Consider the following 27,778-nt stretch of genomic DNA (forward strand, 5'->3'; position numbering starts at 1 on the left):
AAGACTTGAGAAACTTGGAGATGAGGAGGGAGAAAATGCCAGATATGAGGGGAGCCGTATGAAATTTCCCAGAGGCAGGAGATGAAGTGTTCTGTGCCTAAAACAGCCAGGAGGCCAGTGTCACTGGATCTCAGAGGGGAATAATGTCTAAGAAGACTGGAAAGGGAGGGAGGAGTCAGGTTATGATGTGCTTTAAAAGCCAAACAAAGGATTTTGTATTTGATCCTGGAGGTACTAGAGACAGTCAAACTATTGAATAGAGGGGGGATATGGTCAGACCTGTGCTTCAGAAAGATGAATTTGACTTCTGAGTGGAGGATAGATTAGAGTGGAAAAAGCAGGGAAACCAACTAGTTGCCCCGGCATGAGTTGATGAGAGACTACCCTAGAATGGTGGAAGTGTCAGGAGAGAAGGGGGTATGTATGACAGATGCTGCAAAGGTAGAACTAATAGAATTTGACAACTCACTGGCTATAAAGATGAAAGAGAAGAGACATGAGGTTGGAGGCTTGGGTGACAGAGAATGGTTATGCTTTCAGTAGTAATGAGAAGTTCGGAAGAGGGAACAGATTATGTTTTTATTTTTAATTTTTGTTGGGGGCAGGGAGATAATGAGTCCAGTTTTAGATATATTAAGTATAAAAAGTCTTCTGGATATCCAATCTGAGATGTCAAACAGGGAGACAAGACCACAAGATAGGTTAGGTCTAGGTAGCTGGATCTGATAAGCATCTTTGTACAGATGATAATTGAATCTAAGAGAACTGATGAGATGACAAAGTGAAATAGTTTAAAGGGAAAAGAGGGTTTAGGACCAAACCTTGGGAGAGACCCCACAGCCAGTGGTCATGACTTGGATGAAAATCCAGCAAAGGAGTCTAAAGAGAGGTCCATTAAGTAGGAGGAAAACAAAGAAGGGCAGTGTCATGAAAACCCAGAGAGAATAGGGCTGGAGTTAAAAATTAAAGATGCTATAGCAAAAGAATAGGGGGTGCCTCATATAACTCCATTAGGAAGAAGAAAAACCACCACAGGACTCTGGGATCACAGGGGATCTTAATTTTAGATCTGTCAATGATCTGAGAAAGCATCTGGCTCAGCCTCTTCCTTTAGGATCAGAGGATGACAGATACAGATCTAGGAAGGATCTCTAAGGTCATCTAGTCCAAATCCCTCATTTTATAGTCAAGGTAGATGAGGCTCAGAGATCTGAAGTTATTTAGTCAAGGCCATATATGTGATAGTAGTAAAGCCAGGTTTTGAAGCCAGACTCTGCCTCTAAATCCAGCATTCCCAAGGCCCAGAGAAATGACTTACTCTAAATCATACAGGTCATACTAATTGGCAAAATTAGGATTTGAATACAGGACCTTTGACTCCAAATCAGTGTCCTTTCTGGGATATACTTACACCATACTGGGTGTATAATGATAAGAGAAAGAGTAAGGTGGATGGGTCCATTAAAAACTGCTCTTTGGTGAAAATAAATGCACACAATTAACTTCTAAACCCATTCTTGAAACGAAGATGTGAGAAGATGGAAGAGGAAAAAGAAACTCCGGTCCATGAGCTTGCTCCCAACTTCTTGATTCGTGCCCACTAACTCAAGGCTAGGATGGGGGAAGACAATGACCAAAGGGGGGCGGGGGGGGGGTTGGAGAGGGTGTCCATTCCATATTCCTCCCCAAAACGGTCCCTAACGTCTGGAGCGGGGCAGGTTCCTGGGACAGCCGGAGGGCCACGCAGAAAGAAGAGCAGAGTGGGACAGGGCTGGCAGGGCTGGGGCAGGGAAGGAAAAAAGAGAGAAGGGGAGGAAAAGGGAAGGGAAGGGAAGGGAAGGGAAGGGAAAGAAGGAGAGGGGGAGGGGCCAGGGCTAGCGGTTATTCAGGGCGGGCAGTTCAAACCCAAGAGAGGGAAAGCAGTGGCGGCCCCACGCTAACTGGGATTGGGGGTTGCCATAGCCAGAGCATCCCTGGGGCCGAAGCGTGTGGCTCTGTCCCTACCACACCCTTCCCCATCACTCTGCTCCCTCCGCCCCCTTCTCCTTTTCCCTCTTGCCTACTTCCAAGCTCAGCAGCTTCAGCTGCTGCCATTCATCCATCCCAGGGGAGGCAGGAGGAGTCTGCTCTTGGGCTTTGTAGTCTCTAGTTGGCCGGGGGCGGGGGACCCCAGGCTGCTAGGGCTGCTGCAGCAGTAGGGGAGCAGGATTCCTGGGAGTCCCCCCCTCCCCGCCCCCAGTTTGTTTTCTAGGTGCTGGAAAAGGGTGAGATGCGTTGAAGTTACCTGCTGCCTCCTGCCTCCTCTAATCTCCCTCCATTGCAGGTGACTATACCCTCAATAATTGAATATATCTTTCTCCCTCCTTGTGCCTCTCTGGCTTTCAGGATGGGGGGGGGGGGGGATTTAAAAACTACTTCGCCTTGGTAGCTGGAAATCCAATCTTAGCTTTCCAAACTGGGAGAGGAGGGACAGGAGGAGGGAAACAATTAAAATGAGGAAAACTAGAAGAAGCTTGGTTATCACCTTTCCCCACCAATACACACCTGCCTCCAGGGGCAAGTCATTTATAGAACTCAGGCAGCCCTCCTCCTCTTGAGAAACCCAGTTAAGAAGTTTATTCACAACATTCAGCAGTGTAAATGAGATAAAAGAAGGTTAAGGTTCTTGTTGTATGAAAGGGTGAAGAATGTTCCAAAATATTTCGTTTTTAGATGTCATGATTGTAGGTTCATAAATTTAGAGTTGGATCACAGCATTTATATCCACCCCTTTCAGAGTTTAGCACTTGAGATACTTATAGAAGGTTCTTCTAAGCACAGTGTCTAACTCATTGTAATTATGCTCGTTGACTCTGGCAGCTCAGCCCAAACAGGTTTTTTTTCCCCTCACACTTCAACCCCATTGATTCTTAATAGGACAAGATATTTGGTTTTGGTTTAATTTGATATTTTCTAAATTTAAAAAAATTAATATAGTTTAAGTAATTGAAAGTTTTTTTTGATGGTAAGTATAGCAGTTTTACAAAGAGGAAATCTGATTTCAGGATAGTTATTGTATTTCTTCCATTTCAATGAAAATATCTACTTAACACCTCATTAGAATAAAGGACTATGATGTTTATCTCTTCTTTTTTCCTTTACTGAAAGGTCTGGATAATTATTGTAATACTATCAACTAACCTAACAAAGAACCTGTGACTACTTAAACATATAATTTCTTAATTTTATAAATTTTGAAGGAGGGACTTCAGAAGTCATCTTCAAATATTTCAATGTGTTTTCCAGGAAAATAACATTTTCAAATTGTGTTGCAGAAGACCACAGTTAATATACATGAAAATCAAATAGAGTAAAAAGAGTTAGGTAAAAGTATAAATACTAGATGGCAAGAACTCTGAGTTTTTTGGGGTTCATCAACCCCTCCAGCAGTTTAATGAAATCTCTGGACCCTCTCTGTAAAGAAGAATTTAGTAATCCTTGAACTTGGGTAACTTTCAGGCTTTGTGAGAACACCGTCTTTTTCTTAATAGTTTGTTAATCTTTACTCCTTGTTTCTGTTGGCACATTTTCCTTTCAGTAAAAACAAGCATCATTCAATGTATTCTTTTGTCTCATTGCTATTCAACTCTTTAGTTAGAAAAGTTCTTGAGACATCTAGTGGTGAAGTAGCCAAATAATTGTTTCCTAGTCCCATTTTTAATATATGCAGCAGGTGTATATGACTAAATAACTTTAGTAAAAATTGTGACTTAATAGGTACTTTTAAAAGTAGACCCCGGAAAATATTATTTCCTAATGAGATATACTGTAAAGTATAACTTCCCACCAACCACATATGAATTTATCAGCTTCATTAGCCCAATTGATGACTATCATGAAAGATTTACCTAAATGACCTTTCCTGATTAGGCAGCCAGTTAATAAATATTTACAAAATGCCTACTAAGTGCAGGAACTCTGCTAAGTATTGGAGATATGAAAAGAGTCAAAATATAATCCCTGCCTTCAAGGAGTTTATAATCTACATAATTTCTAAAATTTCTAATAATAAAGGAAATAATGAAACATTTGCTTTAGAAAAGACTCAACTTTCTTGTCCAGATACTTCTTTAGAGAAGATGTTTAATTTAGAAAGGAAACTCAGAGAATATCTAAGTCAGAGTTCCTCTCTGAGGGAGCACGATATAGTAAAATGAGTTATAAATTTAAAGTCAGACAATTAGAGTTCAAAACCTTGCTATTTTTCTTACTGCCTATGTAATCGATCATTAATCGTTTATTAAGCAGCTACTATGTACCAGACACTATGCAAAGCACTGGGGATACAAATATGAAAAAAAGAAACAGCTTCTGCCCTCAAAGAGTAGATAATCTAATGGGGGGGGTGACAATACATAAAAGGAAGCTGAAAAGCAGGGTGTGGAAGTGGGAGGGAGGAGAAGGTACCCCACTTGACAGCATAATGAGGTTAATGAGAGGAATCTCAAAGTAGTTTAGACAGGTGAGAAATGAGGAGATAATTGAGCTGAGCTCTTGCTCCTTCATTGGAGGTTTGGAATTCATAACTCCATGATCCAGACAGAGAGGCAGAAGGTAGAGATGAGGTAGAGTACCAAGGCTAATGAGATCTTACAGGACAATGATGTTATCCCCAGCCATAAGCTTACTGGCTTGATAGAGAAGGCAGAGAAGACCCAAAGTAGTTGATCACAGGCAAATCACTCCCTTCTCTGATCCTGAGTTTCCTTATATGTAAAAATGAAGAAATACTGGAGTAGGCGCTTTTTGTAGGTCCCTTCAAGCTCCTAAATCCATGATCTGTAACCCTCATGGAAATCTACTATTCAGTATTCTTGACTTTTGGTCATTAAATCTTAGCTTGAATCCCTCTCATCATGGGGAAATCATGTCCTGCCAGGGCAGTTTGTTTGACACTGAACACCTTTAAATATTAATTATGTCATCTGTTAGATAATGTCATTCACTTGATAATAGAGTTCAGAGATTAGATTTTAGAGATCATCTACCCCAGTTCTTAATCTTTTTTGTATATAATGGCAGTCTTTTTTTTTGGCAGTCTTCTGAGAACAATGCATTCCTTCTAAAAATAATGTATTTAAATATATAAAATAAAATATATAGGATTACAAAGGAAATAAAGTATTTTGAAATATAGTTACCAAAATGTGAAAAAAAGTTTACAGACCCCAGTTTAAGAATTCACAATCTATTTCATCCTTTTCATTTTATAGGTGAAGAAACAGAAGCCCCAAGAACTGAAGTGATTTGCCCAAGATCATACAGGTAGTAAGTATCCGAGGATTTCTGAGTTGAAGGCACCTTTGGAGACCATCTTCTCTAGCCCAGACCTGAAGAAGAATATCCTCTACAGTTTCCCACAAAGTGGTCCTCTAGCCTGCAGAGGGGAGATCTTGCTGCCCATTGAAGCAGCCCATTTCATATCTTGATGGTTCTACTTGTTAAGAAATTTTTCTTCATATCATGTCTAAATGTGCATCTACCATTTAATCTAGTTCTTCCTTTGGGACCCAAGGAGAGCCAGACTAATAATAGTGTTTCCACTAGAGAGCCCTTTATATACCTGAGAATAGCCATTGTGTTATCCCTAAGTTTTCTCTTCCACCTCTAATCCTCCAAACAGTCTTCATATGGCATCATTTCAAGGTTTTTCACCCTCCTGGTTGCCCTCTTCTTCATACTTTCCAATATATCAATGTCCTTCCTCTTTTTTTAAACTCTTGCCTTCTATCTTAGAATCAATGTGAAGTATTGGTTCCAAGACAGAAGAGTGGTAAGGGCTAAGCAATTGGGACTGTGACTTGCCCAGGGTCATACAACTAAGACGTGTCTGATTCTAGATTTGAACCCAGGACCTCCCATCTCCAGACCTGACTCTGATTCATTGAAATATCTAGTTTCCCCTATCAATGTCTTTCCTAAAATGTAGCCTCTAGAATAGAGCACAGTATTGTAGATATAGTCTGACTGTGTGCATCTGTATGTGTGCATGTATGTGTAGATATATATATACATGTATACATTTATATTTGAGTATGATATATATCCATATATATGATAGCATTTAGATAAGATATGAGTCTTTTTTTTTAGACTTTTAAACTCAACACTCAGCACATCGGGCACACAGTAGGTGCTTTAAAATGTTTATTAATTATTGACTGTTGAACTTAGTATTAGACTGAACTCAATATTCTAGCCTTTGAGATTTTTTTAACGTCTAGTGTATTGTCTGTTCCTGACAGTTTCATAACATCAGCACATTTTATTTTATTTTTATGAAGAGAATTGAGATACCAAGTTTATTTTTTAAATTCAAAGATATTTTATTTTCCCAATTACATATAATAATAATTTTCAAAATACATTTTCCAAAATCCAAACCATCTCTTTCCCTCCCTTCTCTCCCCGCCTTGAAGATGGTAAGCAAGTTGATCTGGGCCATACATATATTATGCAAAACATACTTCCATACTGGTATTTATGGTAAGAGAATACCAATACCCATATAACCCCTTCCCCCCAAAAAACCCCCCACAAACTAAAGTGAAAAATATTATGCTTAATCTGCATTTCAAATCCAACAGTTCTTTCTCTGGAGGAGGAAAGCATTCCTGGTCATAAGTCTTTCAGAATTGTCCCAGATCATTGCATTACATTCATGAGCACATTTTATAAGCAAGCCCTCTATACTTTTCTCATCATCATTGATAAAAATATTATTATCTCTCAGACACTTTTCTAGAGCTTTCTTCTCCAAGTGACATCAAGCTGTTAATGGTCACTCTCTGGGTCCTTGGACTCTCATCTAGCCAATCTCTCTTCTTTTTCTAGTATTAGCATGAGGAACTTTGTCAAATGCTTTGCTAAAATCTAAGTAAACTACTAAGCTTGCATTCTCCTGATCTCTACCAGTTTCATAACCCCACATATCTTGTTTGGCTGAAGCTCTTTGCAATCACCGTTTTCTTTTTTAGATGTTTATTCACCATTGTTCTAATACCTCTAGGATTCTGACCTCTGGTTTTCAAATTACACTTTCTTCCCTCTAAAAAATTACAACTACATTTTCCCAAGGACACCTCTCCTATTCTTTCTAATCTTTCTAAAATCACTGAGCACAAGACTCCAGAATAACCTGAGCTAGTTTTTCTAGCATCCAAGGATCTCCCTCTCTGCCAGTTTAGGGGCTCTTTTTTCCAGTCCCCAAATCATGCTCTGTGGCAGAGATAATAGGGATGCAAGAAGAATTGTGTGTCTCTTCCCTCTCCTAGTGTTCTTTTTCATTATCCCATCTTCCAGAGCAGTCATCCAATTTTCTATTGCATTCCCCTGCCCCCATAATATAGCTCAAAAACTCTTTTCTGGTGTCCTTATCTCTTATCTGTGGTCATTCTGGGCTTTAAATGCCTCTGAGATTATTCCAAGAAAATCATGTGACGCTTTTGTAGTCATCCTAGGTCACTTAAGCCCCCCCACCTCCCCCCACACCTGAATCTTGGTTTCCTCATCTATAGAATGAGGATAATAATTCCTGTCCTACTTCATGGGGCTGTTGTGAGGCACCCCTGATCATTCATGCAAAAGTGCTTTATAAAAGTTACAGCACCATCTTCTATATTATTATATCTAATATACCTTTCCTTAAAAAAAAAAAAACATTCAACCAGCAAATGCTTATTCAGTGCCCCCTGTGTGCTAAATAAATATTGCGCTAGGCACCAATGACACAAATGCAAATAGAGAAATATCCTCCTCTTGATGAGCCCATAGTCCATCAAAGGAATTGTGGACATACAGGATATCCCAAAAGTGTTAGTGCAGTTTTTGGTTTTAATAACTTAAAACCATTTTAATAAGTTTAAAATTCTATAGGGAAAGTCAGCACAGGAAGAATGGAAAATTTACAAGAATGTAATTCTGTGAACACAGAGACAAAGAGAAACATTTCAGTGGTGAGGAAAAGGAGAAATTATCACAAGATGTGTGTTTCTTCTTTGCTCTCTTCTCTGTTTGGATCTTATCATTTCTACCATTTCTTCTTTATTGGAGAGTGGCAGTCCCAGAAGAGAAGTTCTTCTTGGTTCTGGCTCTTTGGAAGAATGAAATTATCAAATTTTCATGAAGGCAAGTCAAGAAGTAATTAGCAGTGGGGCAGTTGGTTGCTTAGAGGATAAAGGACCAGACTTAGAGATGGGAGGTCCTGGATTCAAATCTGAACTCAGATATTTCCTACCTGTGAGACCCTGGGCAAGTCACTTAACCCCAATTGCCTAGCCCTTATCACTCTTCTATCTTGGAACTAATATACAGTATTGATTCTAAGATGGAAGGTAAAGATTTAGATAAAATTAATTAGGAGAGAGAGAGAAAGAGAGAGAGAGAGAGAGAGAGAGAGATGAGGTGGGGCAAAAGAGAAAGATAGTGGATATCAAGATGACTGAAACTTCCATCCCTACCATAATCATCTTAACCCTTGCTGGGTTTGGGTTCCATTTTCCAAACTCCTTTATTCTCCATTTCCCCCAAGTTGTCTATAATATACTCTTAATAACAGAGTTTTTGATTCTGCTTACTTTGATTCTTTATTTAAATGTTCTTTCCCACTCTTGTTTCTTGGATTTCCTTCTTTCTTACCCCTATACTATTGATTCTCTGCCTTCTCCCTCCCCCATTTTTAAAAACCTATCTTGATTTTATTTGAATAGCATATACCCTTTTAGAGTCATATTCCATTTATAGGTCCTATCCATCCAAGTCCTTCCAAGCCTCACCTGTGAAGTCATGGAATTTGCCTTCTTGTATTAGAATCTCTAATTTACATTGCTTGTTACCTCTTCTTTATGCATTTGCATAGACATGTGATAGACATTTATTGCTATGTCTGTCCTCATGTTTTCTTTCCCCCAGCAAATTTCTTGACATCTTTACTGTTGTTCTTCCTACATTTTAAATATTCTCTTTGATATATATTTTATTAGAAACATATATATGTGTGTGTATATATATATATATATATATATATATATATATATATATATAGTTCCTATTCCTTTCCCCCCTTTCTCTCCCCTGCCTTTTACATTTAAGGTCCCTTTAATTAGTATAAGACTCCAGACAAATAAATTCCTACCATTCTTGATCAAAAGTACTTTATCCCTGGCCAGGACCCCGGCATTTCCTGTATTTTAAGGTATGCTCCCCAAATCAAATCTCATTCTCAGGCTCTGTTTTCTTTATCAGTTGTTCACCTTCTGAATTTGCCTTTTTTCCCTGAAGACCATGCTTTTGATTGAAAATGGTGTTGAAAACACTGTCTGTACCCTTTAGTCTCTTATTTCTTATCTAACCCATTACAATCCTTAGCAAGTAGAACTAAGATTTAAACTCTTCTAGTTCTAGATTAAGTATCTTTGTATTTATGAAAAGAAGTACAAATTAAAAAGAGAGCATACCTTGCCAAATAATAATAGAGAATAGTGGTTCTGAACTCATGAGCAAAGGACTTGTGGAGGGCCATGTAATTATTGTAAGGGGTCCACAAATTCACATCATGTATGCGATCAATCAACAGATACTAAAAATACAATTTTTTTTGAGGTTCTTGGAATTTTTCATTATTCAAAAAGGTGTCTTGGGGTGACTCAGGGCACAGAGAGGCAGAATTGGAGACAGAAGTCCAGGGTTCAAATTTGACTTCAGACTCTTTCCAGCTGTGGAACTCTGGGCAAATCATTTAACCCCAATTACTTATCACTCTTCTGCCTTGGAACCAATACTCAGAAACAATTCTAAGACATAAGGTAAAGGATTGAAAAAAAAAAGATGTTCTCATATTTTATAGGGGGTGAAACAACTGGTATAGAGCTCATTCTTTCAGCAAATATTCATGGATCAGCACACATTGACTAAATGGTTACTATGTGTCAGGCATTCTTCTAAGCACCAGGGATACAAAAAAGAGGCCAAAGACAGTCCCTTCTCTTGAGGAGCTCACACTCTAAAGAGGAAGAAAACAAACACATATGTGCAAACAAGTTATATTCAGGATGAATAGGAAATAAGAAAGGTACAGAACTGGAATGAAGAAGAGTTGGGAAAAGGCTTCTTATATTTGTTAGATACTCTGTATAGAATACAGCACAGAAGGATATCACGAAAGACTTTATAGAACTGTATCACAAAAACTGCAAAAATTTAAGAAGTGAAGGGGAGAAAGGATTTTTCATGCAAAGAAAATAATTCGAATAAAAGCATGAAGGTGAGAAAGCTCAGGGTGTTTATATCATTGTCTTTCTAAATTTAAATTATAATAGTTTACTAGTAGTGTCCCAAATTTCACTTTCTCCCTCATATAGATGACATATATTTACATGTACAGTGTCCCCAAAATCCTAGTGCTTTTAAAGTTTTAAGATTGTACTAAGATTTTTGGGACATCCTATATCTGAATATACCAAAATTAATCTCACCCTAAGGGTTGGAGAGCCGACATCTGGCATTTTTTGTTATCATTAATAGCAGCTTGATTCTTTTACACATTTTCTAAGAAGTGGTTTTCATCTTATAGGAAAGAGTAGTATTTTATCCAAAACTTCTCTCACACTTCAAAAGTATAAGTAAAGAATTCAGTGGATAGAAATCACTAATTGCTCCAGGACAAATATGAGTGAAATATATATGTATATATATTTCACTGTAATCATAATCATTAGAAAAGTAAGAAAATCAACTTTAGTTTTTTTGTTAAAAATCATACCATTGAATTTTATTTTCCATGTACGAGTATTTTCTTTTTTTTTTTAATTTTTGTCATGTAAAACACACTTCCATTTTAGTCATTATTGTAAGAACACACTCATATAAAACCAAAACCCCAAAGCAAATCCAAAAATAGACTGGTGTGAAAGATGAATCCAGCAGTTCTTTGGAGGCGGATAGCATTCCCTATCTTAAGTCTTCAGGATTGTCCTAGATTATTACATTGCTGAGAGTAGCCAAATTTTCACAGTTGATCATCATCCAATATTGCTGTTACTGTGTACAATGTTCTCCCAATTCTTCTTATTTCATTCTACATCAATTCACGTAGGTCTTTCCAGCTCTTTCTGAAATCCTCCAGTTCATCATTCCTTATAGCACACTATTATTCCATCACCATCATACACTACAATTTGTTCAGCCATTCCCCAATTGATGGGCATCCTCTTGTTTTCCAATTCTTTGCCACTACAAAAAGAGCTACTATAAATATTTTTGCACATAGAAGTGTTTTCAAAAAGTATTTGTAACAAGGATTTTAGACCTCTGGATAGGTAGCCTGATTGAGGGAGTTTAAAATCAAAAAAATTTTAGTTCTTAGGTTGTAATTAAAATTTTGAAAGTAATATTTGGACATTGTACACAGCTACAGATTTAATAGTTGAAGAATAACTTGTGAATATTCACCTTCAGAATATGAACTGAGAAGTGGAAACATGAAAGACATAATCTATGTATACATATTTGTTTGATAGATAATGTTTTCTATGGTGTAGGGAGGGGAGGAAGGGGCTGAAATATATAGAAATAAATTATACTAATAATTTGAAAATGAAAGTAATATTTGATGCCCTTTTTGATTAACATGTGCATTTTTTTATTAGATGTTGCAGATAAAGGGTACAGTGGATAGACTCTGGATATGGAGTCAGGAAGACCTGAATTCAAATCTAGCGTCAGATGCTTACTAACCCCACGATTCTGGGCAAGTTACCCACTGTATGCCTCAATTTCCTCATTTGTAAAATGAGGATAATAGTATCTACTTCCCAGGGTTGTTGTGAGGATAAATGAGATACAGTGCTTTGTAAACCTTGAAACATTATATAAATACTAACTATCGTAACCTATAGGTTCTGCTTATTCTAGTACTATGATATATTAAACTCTATTATAAGTACCATTCCATTTAATGAAGTTACTTTATCATAGCATTACAGAGTAATTTCTTATGAATTAGAATCAATAGCCACATGCCAAAGGAAGTATTTGATCAGTCATTTTAAGGTAAAATTTGTACTCTATTCCAATATTTTAAGGTGTGTAGAAATCAAATCCCATTGTCGGGCTCTGTTTTCTTTATCAGTTGTTCACTTTATGAATTTGCTTTTTTTTTGAAGACCATGTTTTTGATTGACAATGGTGATGAAAATACTGCCTGTGCCCTTTGGTTTACAGATTGATTTACAGAAATCAAGATTCTGAAGATGTCAGACAGCCCCTCCATCGAAGCTAGTGGTGCTTTAAGAAATGGGGTGGAATCCCCTAATGTCAGCTTCAAGTTTTCCAGCTTTGGAAGCCTCTCAACCACATCTTCATTCCAGGACAGTGGCTACAGTGACTCCCTGAAGGCTTCTAGTTTTGACTATACGGATGTGGAAAACAGGGGAAAAAATGCAAAAGGCTCATCATCCTCGCAGGAATACTCTGAAAATTCTAGCCTGGGTCTCACCTGTTCTGTGGACTCTCCCATTGAAAAAAAGAACTCTAGCTCTTTTTTTAGGAAGGAGGCGAATGAAGATATAGAACTTGGTGAAACCCCCAAAATCACTAAGAAGAAAACATTTTTCCGTAGAAGGTTAAATATAACAAATATTGTTACAAGAGGGGACACAGAACATTTTGGTACCCAAAATTGTTCTCTAGAAAACTATGCAAAAACACCACCTGTATGCGAACTTCACAGTTTTGAAGATAGAATTTCAAAAAGTGTTTTGGAGTCCCCAAGACAAACCATTTTCTCTCCTGTGGCCACTAGCACTTTAAAAGCAGATGAAGTCACTTCCAGTGTTCAAAAATTGAGACTTTCTTTTTCTCAGCATAAAACTTCCACAATTGATGATTCCAAAAGTGACTGTAGCCTATTTGAAGTTGAGTGTATATCTCCAATTCAGGGAAGCAGCCATACAAATGCTCTCACCAATGACTTTGGGGATAGCATTTTAAGTATTAATGGAGAGAATGCAGGTCCTGAACTGCTGGGATCATCTAGTGAAGCATTCAGCGAGACAAATGAGGATATATTTGTAACCCCAATCAGTAACCTGGTAGCAAACATTAAGTTTGGTGGTTATAACCCAGCTGAGGTGATAGATAATATTTCCACACCGGAAGATAGTGGTTTTAATTCACTGGGTCTGGATAAGTCCCAAGATTCTTTCTCTGACCATGAGGGTTCATTTCAAGAACTATTTCAGAAATCCCAGGGAACTGGGAAAGCTTTGAGCACTAAGAAAAAGCCAAGAAACGTAGGCAGAGTGAGAAGACTGTCCACCCTTCGGGAGCGTAGTTCACAATCTGAAACAGAAGAAGATAAGCCCTTTGTGAATTCTGGCTTTAGAGCAAAAATCACAGCAGCTTCTGGCATTTCTCCAAATGAACAGATTGATAATAATAGTGGAGATTCGATTTTAGGTTTTACGGATTTATCAAAGACACCTGCTTTACAACTGGTCCATGAGATCATCATGAAAAACAAAAGGAAAAAATTTCAGCAAACTAGTGTGCGAAGCCGTCTAAGGGATATACAGGGGGGAGAAGTATCCTTATTGGAATATGTGCTTGCAGGACTTATTGGCAAGAAGATGGGCCTGGAAAAACTGGACATCTTAACAGAATTAAAATTTAGAAACTTAAAACATATTCTTGCTATAATATTAGGTGCCTTGACAGTGGAAAATCTATGCAGGTAAGAAATGAAATAGATGATCACATAAAGTTGCCTTTTTCATTGTTATTATTAGTAAATTTGTGTAAATGAGAAGAGGTTTCTCTTTTTCCATATTTTGCATCATCTCAACTTTTGAGATCATAAACTTGAGCCATCCAAACATTTGGATAAGGTTCTCTTTGGCATTCATTAATAGATTTCCTATTAGGAAAAAGCATTTTTGAAGAAGGATGAAAGAAACTTTACCCAGATGGTAAATATATTTATCTCACCACTATGATCAGGTGGAAAGAGACTTCCTAGCACTTAAACTTGGAATATCCAACTTAACAAATTTTGTCCAGTAGAGTTGCTTAGTTGTTACTTTATTGTTCTTTTCATTGCATATGCTATTATCAAATTATTTTTTCCAACATTCAGTATGACTTTATTTGATCACTATTTATCAAATAATTATCAAATAATGTGAATCAGACTATATGATCATGGAGAGAAGATAACATGATATGGGTAAAATATGAAGTATGTGATAGAAAATAAACTAAACACTTCTTTATTGGTGACATATGTAGGTTGGACTAGTAAGACCTTTAAAGGTCTCTTTGAACTCTCTCTTGTCCTAGATTGGCTTACGTTCTTAATTAAATGTTCACTGACCGAGGAAATACATTTTCTATTGTTCACTCAGTAATTGTATTATTTAATCAGCATCTTAGGATTTTAAAAGAATTGAAGGATAGTGAGGAAAGGGCTATAGTAGCAAAATTAAAATTTCTTGCAAGATTTTGATTCTTAAAAGAATTTCTTACAAGTACACTAGAAAAAAAAACTTTTTTAATCCAGTCTTTCTAAGAAAGAGGGTTCAGTGGTTTTTCCACATCTTCTAACCTCTGCTTACAGAAATACTGGGCTACATAGGCACTAATTATCTGGAGCAGGAACCAGCTCTCCTTTTCAACTCCACAAAGAATTGCCTCTAAGTAAACGAAGTCTTGTTTCTCTTCCCCATAACCTCAGATTTCTCTCATGTATCTTGGTCACAGGAATTCCTAGGGATAGGTGGTACTAACTTTTCTTTATAATGGAATATCAATAGTAGTTCACATTTATATTGTTTTCTTATTTGAGCCACACAACAGCCTCTGTTATCCTTTTTTCATGATTGAGATGAGAGAAGTTAAAATAAAGCCACCTAGCTAATAAATGGCAGAACTAGGACCAGAATACAGATCTCTTAACTACCAGGTAAACTCCCTTTCTTTTAATGATGCTTCCTTTTCAGTCCTGATGGAGTTTTTCCTTGAACTTACACACCAAATAGAATGGGCATTTGCGTATACATTTTATTGTTTAGTTGTGTCTGAGTCCTCATAACCTTGTGATTTTCTAGACACAGATACTGGATTGATTTGATATTTCCTTCTTCAGCTCATTTTACAGATGAGGAAATTGAGGCATATAGGGTTAAGTGACTTTCCTTGGGTCACACAGCTAGTAAGTGTCTGAGACCAAATTTGAACTCACGTCTTCCTGACTCCAGCTTGGTGCTTTATCCACTGTACCACCTAGCTATCCTTGCATATAAATAATAGATAAAAAAAATAGGATTGTACATGAAACTATAGGTCTCTGTTATGTACAGCTTACAGCTTCCCTCCTTTTCAGTCTTAAAACTTAAGAATGGGGATGGTGTAGTAGAGAGAATGCTGGACCTGGAGATAGGTAAGATTTGAACCTAGGTAGATTTGGGTTCAAATCTTACCTCTCAAACCAAGGAGCTGTCTAATTATCATGTAACTCCCCTAAGCCACAATTCCTCATCTATAAAATGGGAATAACAATACCACAGGGTTGTTGTGAGATTCCAGTGAGATGATGTCTGTAAAATGCTTTGCAAACATTAAAGTACTATATGAATGCTAGTTGTAATTATCATTAATAATAAAACTCCTGAGTACCGATTGGATCAGGAAAGGAGAAAAAGGGGATAAATTACTTTGATGGGCAAAGATTTGTTTTTAATTAAGTCTAACCCTGCCTTATTTTCCTATATTTTTAAAGTCACAAAATGTAAAAAGACTAAATTAATTACTGATAAAGATAATTAAAGGAGTAGTTTTTTAAAAAAGCATTCCTATTTTCTCATGCCAGAGTATTTAGGCAAGAGCTAGAAAAGAGCCTGGCATCTACTTTTCTGACTAGTTTCTATTTGTTTCTTTTCCAATGATGTGATTCCTAGTCTGTGACTTATTCCCAGTTGTCTACATTCTGTGATGTGATTTAGAAGTATTTATTTCCCACTGTCACTTAGAACTAAAATTCTCTAAAAGAGAATTGAAAAGTTCAAAATAGCTATGGAAATACTTCTGTTAATCCTTTACCTACTGATGGGCTCATTTCTGTTCCCTTCTTCAAAGAGCCCACTCATGATCCTCATGTTATTTGCTCTGCTGAAATGTAATGCTAAATTCATAGACACATAAAGACCACATAGTTCATGTCTTCATTTTACAGATAAGGAAACTGAGTCATAGAACAAGTTAAGTGACTTATCCAAGGTCATATAGGTAGCAAGTAGCAGAGTTGAGATTTGAACATAAATCTCTCCTTTTACTACATTAACTAAAGATACAGCAACTGAAATAAAAGTAATGATGCCAATTCAAATATCACAAGGAAATGTTTTTGCAAACAGAAAAGACTTTTCTCAGTCAACTCTTTCCTGGACTTCTTACTCCTTTTTAGGTAGGAAGTACCTCCCAGTTTGGAGGGGAGAAAGCTGAAAAAGGATCTGAGTGGGTCCAGTGGGGACTAGTCACAATTATTGGCACAATTCTGACTTTCTCCCTGGCAAATAACATAATCTAAATTATTAAGGAAGCAATTTTTGGTTCTAAAATTATTCTTTTTCCCCCCTTAAATGCAGTCATTCAGGAATGACTGTCAAACTGGCTAATAGTGTTATACCACATGTTTTGGCACATGGTATTCTCAGTTTTCTGAACGTGAAAGATGATGTCTTATTTTCTTTGACTATACAAATGTGTCTTCACTGTATATAAACATACATTGCTTCCTCCTCCTAATCTTTGGAGAGTTACTCAGCAAAAGATTTTGTTGTGTACTTTTTTATGAAACGCAAGCATCACTAATAGGCAAGTCCATTTAAAAAGATGAATGTGTTATTTTTTAATGTTCATCTTTGAAATTTACATCTTTGAAAAAATTCAGCATCAGATATTCTGAAAACCTTCTGACTGATATTACTTTGAAGGTGTTGAAATTTGATATTTTCTAAGTTGAATTCTTTTTTGTTATTAGCTGGACCTGTGGTTTCATTGGTACAAGAATCACACACCATGCAAACTCTTTCCATCAATGCCAATTGGTAGTTCCATGTTGTAATTTTAGAGAGGTAACTGGGGCACTGAAAGGTTAAATGGTTCACCTCTGGTTCCACAATTAGTAATCATCAGAGAACTTAAACCAAGGTCTTCCTGACTCTAAGGCTAGCCCAGTCTGTATACACTATGCTATGCTATCTCTTTTGACACTAGCCAAATTCCCAAAAGACTAATTTACAAAAATTTATTATTTTGCCTTGAGAAATATCTCTGCTGTGGAGAATCTCCTCCAAATTAAGACTAGGATTTTCCTATCAGCTAACTAGGTGACATACTGGATAGCAGAAATATCTCAGTTCAAGTCCTGTTTTTTACTTACTAGTTGTGTGAAACTGGACAAGTCACTCAACCTTGCTCAGCCTCAGTTTCCTCATCTATAAAATGAGGATTATCAGTCAATACTTAAAGAAATTAATTCATACTGTTTTTTGGAAGGACAAACACTGAAATCTGAAGCTTAAAAACTTTGGCCACATAATGAGAAGACAGGACCCACTGAAAAAGACCCTGATGTTGGGAAAGATTGAAGGCAAAAGGAGAAAGGAATGGCAGAGGATGCGATGGATAGACAGTGGCAGGGAAGCTGTGAACATGAGCTTAGACAGACTTGGGAGACAGTGGAGGATAATAGGATGTGCTATTGTGCATGAGGTCACAAAGAGAAAGATGTAACTGAACAACTGAGAAATAGGCAGAGAGACAGAGAGATGAGAGATATATAAACTAACTCCTTTACCCAAGGAGTTAAACTGCAGTTAGACGATCATTTTACCCCTTTTGTAAAACATTTCCACTTTGTTTTTTCTAGAATAAATGTTTTTTACTCAGAAAAAAATAAAAGTGAAAATCATATAACACCTACATTGTGTTATTGATGAGATCATGTATGTAAAGTGCTATATAAATACTACCTATTATGAAGAAGAAAATGTGTTGACCAGACACAAATAAGTGTTCTCTTGGCAGATCCATCCTCATGGTAATTCATAAATTGGAATTCTCTTTCATTAGTCATTCTCTTAGGACAGTGATGGCAAGCCTGTGGCATGTGTGCCAAAAATGGCACACAGTGTGCTCTCTGTGGGCATGTGTACCATTCCACTCACCCAAAGTCCATTACTAGATAGGCAGAGGGACTTGGGCAGAGCTACTCCCCTCCCCATTTCCATGTGCCTGATGACATTTTTTCATATCCTCTGCCCTCTGCCCAGCATCCCAATGGGAATGCGTCTTCCTTCCCCTGTGTGGGGGAAGGGGAAGGGGGCACCTGGCACTCAATAGGGGGAGGGGCACAGCCCCTGGTCTCTGGTGGGGGGGAAGAGGCACAGCACTCAGTCTCTGGGGTGGGGTGGATGGGGCCTGGCACTCCATCTCTAAAAGGCTTGCCATCACTGCCCTATTGAGATCCAGCCTGGAAAACAATGCCTAATGCCATCTTCATTGACCAAATAATATACTTTGTTAGTTCCTTGAAGAATGAATGAGTGAATGAATAAATGAAAAAGCCTTTTTTAAGTGCTATCTGTGAAACACAGTGCAGAGCTTTGTAGATACAAACAGGAAAGCAAAACAGACCCTGCTTTAGGAGCATATAATAATAGCTAATACTTGATGCTATGCCACCGTTATTAACTATTTTGAGCAAAGTATCCAGCTTATAAATAGTCATTGTACTGTCTGGTTTCTATGGGACTACTATACTATTTTCACAATGGATACCTTCACATGGCAGTGGTATAATAAAAAGTATGGCAACCTTTGAGAAGAGGTCTCCTCTGATACTTAACAGTTGGGTGACCCTTGGCAAGTCACTTAGCTTCCCTGAGACTCAGTTTCTTCCTTTGTAAAATGTTGATAAAAATCTCTAGTATGTCATAAGGTTGTGAGGATCATAAGACAGTATGTGTAAAGAACTTTGTAAATCATGAAATATATACTATCAGCTGTTGTTATGGCGATACACAATTTTATGAAACAGAATTCTTTTTTCATATAAAATTTGCATTATGTATTATAGAAGACTAAAAACATAAAATATTGATCTGAGAATAGCTTTAAGCTAAACTTTAATTCCGTGAACTTCTTATAATTTAAGGATTTCTCTTTTTGTTATAGTGTTTGGAGAGTAAGCAAAAATTGGCGTGAAATTGTTGTGCAAGATAGAAAAGCAAATCAAAGGAGGAAATTTTATATGCAACAACTGAAGGCAGATTCCAGGGTAATGCGTTTTTTTGTTTTTCCTAAAGTGGCTTTTTTTGTAAACATTTAATTCACAAATTCTTAAATTGTATGTGGTATTCAGGCTTTATATATATATATATATACATATATATATACACATATATATATGAATTTTTTCCTTTATAACCTTAATTTTTGTGATTTATCCAGCATTAGATTTTATACTTATTTTGCCTAATAACATCAACCAGGTCCATGGGTAGAAGAGACACCACCATAACACTGATTTTTGTTCACTCATTTTCAGTCATGTTTGACTCTTTGTGACCTTATTTGGGGTTTTCTTGGCAAAGATGCTGCAGTGGTTTGCCATTTAGTTTCCCAGCTCATTTAACAGAACAGGAAACTCAAGCAAAAAGGATCAGACAGCTAGTAAGTGCCTGAGGCTGGATTTGAACTCTGAGTCTTCTTGACTCCAAGCTTGGCACTTTATCTGCTTCAGACACCTTGTTGCCTGATAACATCAATACCTTTATTTCCAAAAAAAATTTGTGTGTGCTTTTACAGTTATTTAGCCTTTATGTGCTGATGATGTCCTAGTTGGGTGTCTTTTTATTGGGTTCACCAGCCAATGAACCAATTAATATGCATTTATTGAAAATATAAATAAATGAATACAAATAGAAAAGTGAAATAGTCCCTGCCCTGAAGAAACTTGCAATCTGTTTGCTGGAAACAAATGTATCTGTGTAAGTATGAGAAAAATTGACATGAGGGAGCAGCTGGGTGGCTCAGTGGATTGAGAGTCAGACCTAGAGATGGGAAATCCTAGGTTCAAATCTGGCCTCAGACACTTTCCAGCTGTGTGACCCTGAGCAAGTCACTTAACCCCTATTGCCTAGCTCTTACCACTCTTCTGCCTTGGAGCCAATACACAGTATTGACTCCAAGAGGGAAGGTAAGGGTTTAAAAAAAATAGACATGACAGAATTTTGAAGCAAAGGTACTAGCAACCTGGGGGTATCAGCAATGACTTCATGTAGAAATGAGCTAATTAGAGAGGGGTAGGGACTCTTAAGAGGCAGAGGTAAGGAAAGAGCCTATTGCAGGTTTAAAGAGTAACCACTCAAAACCAGTGAAAATGGGAGATAGAATGCTATGTATAAGCAATAGTAAGAAAGCCAGATGTTGTGAAGGTAGAAATGTCAAGACTCAGCAGTCAAATGAATATGTAGGATAAAGATAAGTTGAGTAGGACACTATGATTGTGAACTAGGGTGCCTGGAAAGCTAGAGAGAACAGAGAAGTTTGGAATAGGGATGAGCTTAGGGGAGAGGATGTAATGAGTTCTGCATTAGACCCATTTGGCTTGAGATGCCAACATCAGGTTCAAAATGTCCAATGGGCAGTTGGAGATGGGCAACTAGAGCTCAGGAATTATATGAGTATATGGATCTCCGAGTCACCAGCATAAAGATGTGACCACTTGTATGAACTGATCAGGAAACCAATGAATATAAATGAATGAAGAAGAATATAGGTCCTTACTCTGTGATAAACATTGCACTCGGGATTCAGATCAAAAAAGGAAATCGTCCCTGTTTTCAAGGAGCTCCCATTCTAAAGGAGAAGATGGTACATATCAGAATATCTAGCCACTGGGTGATTGGAATACAGCCACAGGGAAGAATTCAAGGGTGAAGAGATAGTATAGAAGAGGGGGAAGATAGCCCAAGACAGAGCTTTGGGGTTCACTCATAGTTAGATTGTATGATATGGATGATAACCCAGCAAGAGACAGAGAATGAGTGATCAGGCAAAGAAGAGAAAAATAGATTATTGCCGTGAAAACCTAGAGAGGAAAGTGCAGTTGGAGAAAGTGGCTAGTGGTATGTGGTCAAGAGTATCACATGATACAGAGAGTTTATAAAAGATAAAGATTGAAAAAGATGATTCAGATGTTTGTAATGATGGTGATACAAGAAAGGTCTAACCAAAAGTCACCTTACCTAAGGAATAAAGCAGCAAACATTCTTTTAAAAAGGGAAAAAAGAGCACCAGACAAAACAAAGATTCAATAAGTTAGCTCTTCCATCCAGTATGGGACCCTTGAGGTCTGTCCAGCAGCCTCTCTGAGGATTCAGGGTGTGTCTGCCCAAGTGTGGCATCATGGTCAGATAAATGAGATGAGACACACCGTGCATTCAGCCCATGTACACAGGCATCAAACACAGTGCTCTGCCATGCTATCATGGTATGTTTATTATATAGGATTTTGGTACACACACATAATCAATTCTCTATGTATGTGACATTCTACAGTTTGATTGGATATTATCAAATCACCTAAACAACACTCTTGTGATGTTTCTACAATAAAGAATTCTGTGATCATTTACTAGGTTTCTATAACACTCGGTGATAGATATGATTAATGTGAATAAAGCCATTTATAGGTTAGTACCCCTTGACCTGCTGAGAGGATCATTGTGCTTTTGGTCAGCTTTCACTATCACTCATAATTGCTTGGGAGATGAACAACAAAATATATTCATATCTAGGTATAAGGGCTTTCGGCAGGCCAATTTTGGGGTTTTCCTCAATTTACAAGTTATGTTTTTCTTTTGTTACTTTGAGATGCCTAGGGACACAGCTTGGCTTCTGTTCCAACAAATTCATTCAAGTGTGGTAACTGTAGGGCAAAATTCATTATGTTGTTGGGCCTTGGAGCATATCTTGTGCTTGGGAAAGAAGGGGTCATGGGCAGTAGTCTTTGGGCTTTTATTCTATAATTGCAATCTTTTGGGGGTAATAACCTAGGGGGCTTAAAGTAGGGTATATATTTATTGATCCTATAAGTATTTGCTCTCATGTTATTTCTCCTGTATTGGGGAGAGAATAATAATTCTAACAAGTTCACTAGTGGGGAAAATTTGGGGAGTGCTGGACATGGAATCAGGATGATTCAACTTCCTGAGTTCAAATCTGATCTGAGACATACTTATGACCATGGGCAAATCACTCAACCCTATTTGTGACTCAGGTTCCTCATCTGTAAAATGAGCTGGAAAAGGGAATGGCAAACCACTCCAGTGTCTTTACCAAGAAAACTCCAAATAGGGTCATGAAGAGTCATACACCACTGAGACAACTGAACAACAACAACAAAACAATTAGACCAAACTCTTTTGAATAATTATGTATTTCATTTAAGAGCTCTTTAATCTTCTGGGACTTAGTAAAAATCACAAGTGGGAGTGCCTGGATGACTTTAATTAATTTGTTATTTAATTAATTAATAATTTAGTTAAATTAGTTAATTTAGTTAAATTAGTTAAAAATAAGCTATATTTATATATATATTTATATAAAATAATTTAAAAATTAGTTAAAAATAAGTTAATTAATAAATTGTATAGGGAAGGCCTCTTTCATTTGAACTTTATGCCAGACATTTTTTAAACTGGTGGCAAACACCTTTGGTGAGAAAACATTTCCTTGTTTTATCTCCTTGATATTGATAGGATTGTTGAACACTATGTTAACTGTTAAGTATTTCAAATGGCCTTTAAAGGATATGTTTTACTCCACTGAATCAACAAATGAAACAGTGCCATTTTGCATTTTCTGTGTCTCCTAGTCAATTGTGTCTATGAAGATGTGGTCTGGATAACATAAAGGGGAAAAGGGTTTTATTTTTTAAAAGGGTTGGACTGGATTATTTAATAAGTAATTTATCTCTGCTCTCCCCCCTCCCCCTCCCTCCAGGTCAGGGAGAGTTAGTTTCAACCAGATAGGCCTTGGCTCTTGTAGCCCAGGACCTGGGGAAGTCTCTTCAGAAAAATCCAGCAGTTAAGAGCCAGCTTTTCACTCACCAGGTATCAGTCTAAGGAACAGGGTCTCAGGTCCAGTCAGCAGATCCTTCTACCCCTCTTCACCAGCCTCAACTCAAAAGTGTGAAGAATTGAATTCTTCAGGCAGTTGTCAATCCCTTTTAAAGACATTTTCTCTTGTGCCACTTCCTGTATTTTCCCCTAATTTTGCATCTACCAATCACAGTTGAGGCTTTGCTCTAGTACTGCCCAGAAGGTAATCAGTCAATTCTGATTCATCACCCACCATCACACACATAGGTCACAGAACTCCTACTCAGTGATTAAGTGGGATGTTTATACTTTTAGTGATTAGATCTAAAAATGGGCAGATTTCCATATTCAACTTTTAAGTAGGGTGTTCTAAAAAAGATAGTTAAGGGTTACAATTTAATCTTCACAATCAGGAAAGATTTAATTAATTTCATTGTTATAATCAGGGAAGAGTTAAATTTAATCTTCACAATAGAATTTTGTCAAAGTCTACCTGTTCTTGTAAATTCATTAAGAGTGACTTCAATATATGTGTAGATCAATCTCACAAACATTTCTTAGAGATGAGAACATGAACATTTGAATTAGTGATTATTTCCTCAATTTCCATTTGGGGGGGTGGATAGTAACAAAGTTTGTAATTTTTTTCAAGCACTTTTTATTTTCTCTTCCTTTTCAAATATAATGAGGAAAACCCTTAAATGCCCTCAAAGTTTATCAGGGCCCACATGGATTTCAACCATAATTCACTCTTCCTATTTTGTTTTGAGTGAAATTTCTACTTCATTATTCCTTCATAATGAACTGTGATACTTAAGTGAAAAAATAATGACTCCATTGCCAATGATGGCAAAAAGAGTTTGTTATGGTAATCATGACTTATCTATTCCTTTTTTATTCTGTTTCTTGTCTTCCTTCCAGGTTCACCCCTGAGTTATATTTTCTACAATATTTGTTACTGCTTCCCCCATACTTGTGATTACTTTCTGCCTTAAAGTCATTGAATATTGGCATTTTTATTTCATTTGAAGGAACTTAATGAATTCATCATTGAATTTCAATATGTACAACAACAGGTGTTGATGTGTTTGTTGAAATTATCTTTTCAGGACTCTTTTTTTCCCCATTGCTTTTCATAAACACTTCATTATGAGATGCTTATTGCCTTTTGCTACATGATGAAACCAAGTCTCCCCACTCCCTTGACATTCCAAGAAACACTTGTGAGCCATCCTTCCAATTACTGCCCCTTCAGATTCAGGTTTTGTTTATAGCCAGAATATTAGCATTTTTGAGTCAGGTCTTCTAGTGGTATGTTCATTCAAACATTGGTTAAGGATCTGATTCTTGGAGTTTTAACATTTAAAGTTATTGCCTAAATCGTTATGATCTAAAAACCTCTGTGATTCTTAGAAATAGAAAATATAAATTAGAATGAAAGATAGAGTTTTTCCTTTCATGATTCATTATATTATGTATGTGGAATGGCATGAAAAGTGTTAAACCATGGTGTGTGGGCATATATTTAATTATTTTGGTGCAGCATCTGAGTCATACAGCTCTTTCATCACATCCTTGACGATGAAGTAGATATAATTTATTTAGACGGGCTAGTAATTTATTAAGACAATAGATCAAGAATGTTAACTTGTAAAAAGTTTGCTAATATTTCCCATACAATTGACAGTTCTGTAGATCCATAAAAATTACTTCCTTCAGTTTTCCTCATCAGTATATTTAACTCTTGAAATGAGTTCAGATAAAAGTCTTTTTTCCCCCTCTTACATTATCAAAGCTTTTAAAAACTTGACAGTAGCTATAAAAATGAACTAGCACCAGGTATTGGCAAAGGCTGTTCTAAGCTATTGAGTTTTATAGTCTCACTAGGACTATTATTCTCATGACTTGTTGCTAAATGAGATGTCTTCAAAGAATTCCGAAGAATTTGGTAGCAAGCTTCATAAAGATTTATTACTTCTTAAGCTTTCAGTTCAAATGGATAGAAGATTACACATTATGCTTAGAGTTCTCATAGAGCAATATGTTGGATTTTTGACCTTAGCTTTAAAAATCAGGACATTAATTGCAAAAAATAAATACACAAGAAATAGTTGGGGGGGTGGCATACAAAGGAGAAACTTAATGCCAAGAAAATTGCACTTTCTGAAAAAGACAAATCTGCTTTGCAGCAGAGAGCTACTCTCCTGGGATTCTATAGGTATTAACTATTGTATTAGCCCATCTTCTCTTCTTCCAACAGGGGAATATATTATGTGTTGAGGATGCTGCAACAAGGCTCAATCTTTTAAACAGATCAGCTCTGAAATCTGTGCAAGCTCAAGCTAGGACACCTGGTTCTCAAAAAGAGGAAGTTTCCACACCATCTCCCTGGGGACAAGTTTTAACACCCAAAGAATGCAGCTCTGTGACTCTGTTACCTAGCAAACAGGAAGAATATGTGAAGGTGAGTATCTATAACCCATTATTAAAAGGAAATATTTGTAGAACTGGAGATAGATTGATTCTTGACTCAGAACCGTAGGATTCAGTGTGTCTGCTTCTACTACAGGTTGCCAAAACACTTTTTATTGATGAAGCATTAAAACCTTGTCCAAGGTGCCAGTCCCCAGCTAAATACCAACCAATTAAGAAACGGGGACTGTGCAGTCGAGAAGCCTGTGGTTTTGACTTTTGTGTGTTATGTCTGTGTACATACCACGGGGCAGAAGAATGTAGTAGTAGATCTGCAAAGCCACGAAATAAAAGAGATGCTCTTCCAGGAAGCGCTCAGAGCAAGCGCAACTTAAAAAGACTTTAAAAGAAGCATTCCTCCCTCTCCTCTTCCACCCCCATTTTGGTATTTTGGCTTTGTCTAACTTGTAATTATGAACATTTTGAAAGTTCCCAGATCTTCTCCCTAATGACAGTTGATGATTTCTTTTCCCTCTTGTGTACATAGAGTCTCATTCTTTGTATGATTTTAGTAAGGTTGTAAAAACTATGAAAGAACGCATTTCTTTTCATGTAATCTTTTATCCATTTACTTTTAATAATTCAGTGTTTTTAATAATAAAGCATTTAATGCTCTTTCATATATGTGTATTTTAATGTTGAAAATGAGATCTTACATGTCAAATGGCCTCTTCAAATCATATTTTTTAAAATAGTTCCCAAATGATAAATGAATTTTTATCTTGTACAGATTAATTCTATAGATTTGGGTAATGGACATGTAAATAAAATGAAATATAAATAAAATGTTTTGAGAAATTATTTTGAATTTATCCCATTATAACTTTCATCTTTTTTTCTGAATCATCTAGTAGGTAGCATACTTGCTAGGAGTCATCTGTATGAAGGGAAATTTCTATTACTATTGATATAATTAAGTGATAAAAGCAAAAAAACCCTAATTTTGCCTAGAATGGTAGTTGGTGAGAAATCTTAGTTCAGCAAAAAGAAAAATGTATAAGTTGTGAATTTTAAATGTTTGAACAAAACCCAAAGTATTTGAGATTTTGCTTATATAATGTGACTTGATTTTTAATAATCAGAATACCCTTATTAGTTTGAAAAATATGAAAGGTTTCAGGTATAAAACCACTCTCAGGAATATTAAACTTTAATCCAGAACAGTTTACAAGTAGGAAAATACTTGAAGATAATTTTATAATTCTTTGACAACTGAGACAACCAAATTATAAAGAATTTTTAAATAACTGATCTTGTCTGGAATGATTCAAAATGTAGCAGTTTTGGTACTTAGCAACCTGGCACATAATAGACATTTAATAAATATTAGTTGACTGACTAGTAGATTGAATTGAAAAAACCTTATAGTGTGAGATAAAGTTGTCTAGAACATAGAATATAAAATTTTTCTCTTATATTTCAACCTGTAGCTTTAAGAAATTCCTATGAAATTTTGTTTGCAAAATATTAATATATTTAAATATATGTATATATTAATTTAATTTTAATTTACTTTAGAAAACTTTAGAAATTTATTTATTTAGAAATTAATTTACTTTAGACAACTTTAGAAAATGAAAATGAATATAAAATAAAAACTTAAGTATATAAACTTTAGAAAATACTCAATGCCCCCATGTTCTTATCACACTTTAAGGTTGATTTGATACAACTCATTTCTTAAGTTCTTTTATCAGGATTGGTGAGATTCTAGTCAACTTACCTTTGTTCATCAAGTTCTGGTGTTTGTTTCTGAATAAATAATTTGTGTGTTCATGGAAGACATTCCAGACTTGATTCTCTTAATTTAAGAATCTGAGTTGTTGTTTTAAAAATCCTAACTCTTGCCAACAAACCTTTTGCCTCCTTTTCTGTAGATAAGAGCCACTTGTTAGTGCAACAGGCATTAGGTTTTCCAATAAGTGATTACAATTCTGTATTATTGATTTGTGGCTTTCCTTTGTTGTTGTTCAGTCCTGTTCAACTCTTTGTGACTCTGTGGACCATTCTGCCTGTGGGGGTTTTCTTGGCAAAGCTACTGGAGTAGTTTGCATTTCTTCTCCAGGGTATTAAGGCAAATAGAGGGTAAGTGTTTTGTCAAGGGT

At 36.5% G+C, this 27,778-nt stretch overlaps 1 protein-coding gene across 1 annotated transcript; it reads left to right on the forward strand.

The window, feature by feature from the left end:
• Positions 1–1,713: 1,713 nt before the first annotated feature.
• FBXO43 (F-box protein 43) lies at positions 1,714–26,969 on the forward strand. Its single transcript, XM_001379969.4, has 6 exons — positions 1,714–2,323; positions 5,253–5,307; positions 12,259–13,768; positions 19,270–19,372; positions 25,462–25,665; positions 25,771–26,969. The coding sequence occupies exons 3-6, from the start codon at positions 12,288–12,290 to the stop codon at positions 26,017–26,019; spliced, it is 2,037 nt and encodes a 678-aa protein (XP_001380006.2). The 5' UTR covers positions 1,714–2,323; positions 5,253–5,307; positions 12,259–12,287; the 3' UTR covers positions 26,020–26,969.
• The last annotated feature ends 809 nt before the right edge of the window (positions 26,970–27,778 follow it).

The sequence above is a fragment of the Monodelphis domestica genome, chromosome 3 (assembly GCF_027887165.1).
Source record: "Monodelphis domestica isolate mMonDom1 chromosome 3, mMonDom1.pri, whole genome shotgun sequence".
Lineage (NCBI taxonomy): Eukaryota > Metazoa > Chordata > Mammalia > Didelphimorphia > Didelphidae > Monodelphis > Monodelphis domestica.

Coding starts and splice junctions, on each gene's coding strand:
- FBXO43 (XM_001379969.4), top strand. CDS start 12,288: ATGTCAGACAGCCCCTCCATCGAAGCTAGTGGTGCTTTAAGAAATGGG. Junction 13,769..19,269: donor ACAGTGGAAAATCTATGCAG/GTAAGAAATGAA, acceptor TTTTTGTTATAG/TGTTTGGAGAGTAAGCAAAA. Junction 19,373..25,461: donor AACTGAAGGCAGATTCCAGG/GTAATGCGTTTT, acceptor TTCTTCCAACAG/GGGAATATATTATGTGTTGA.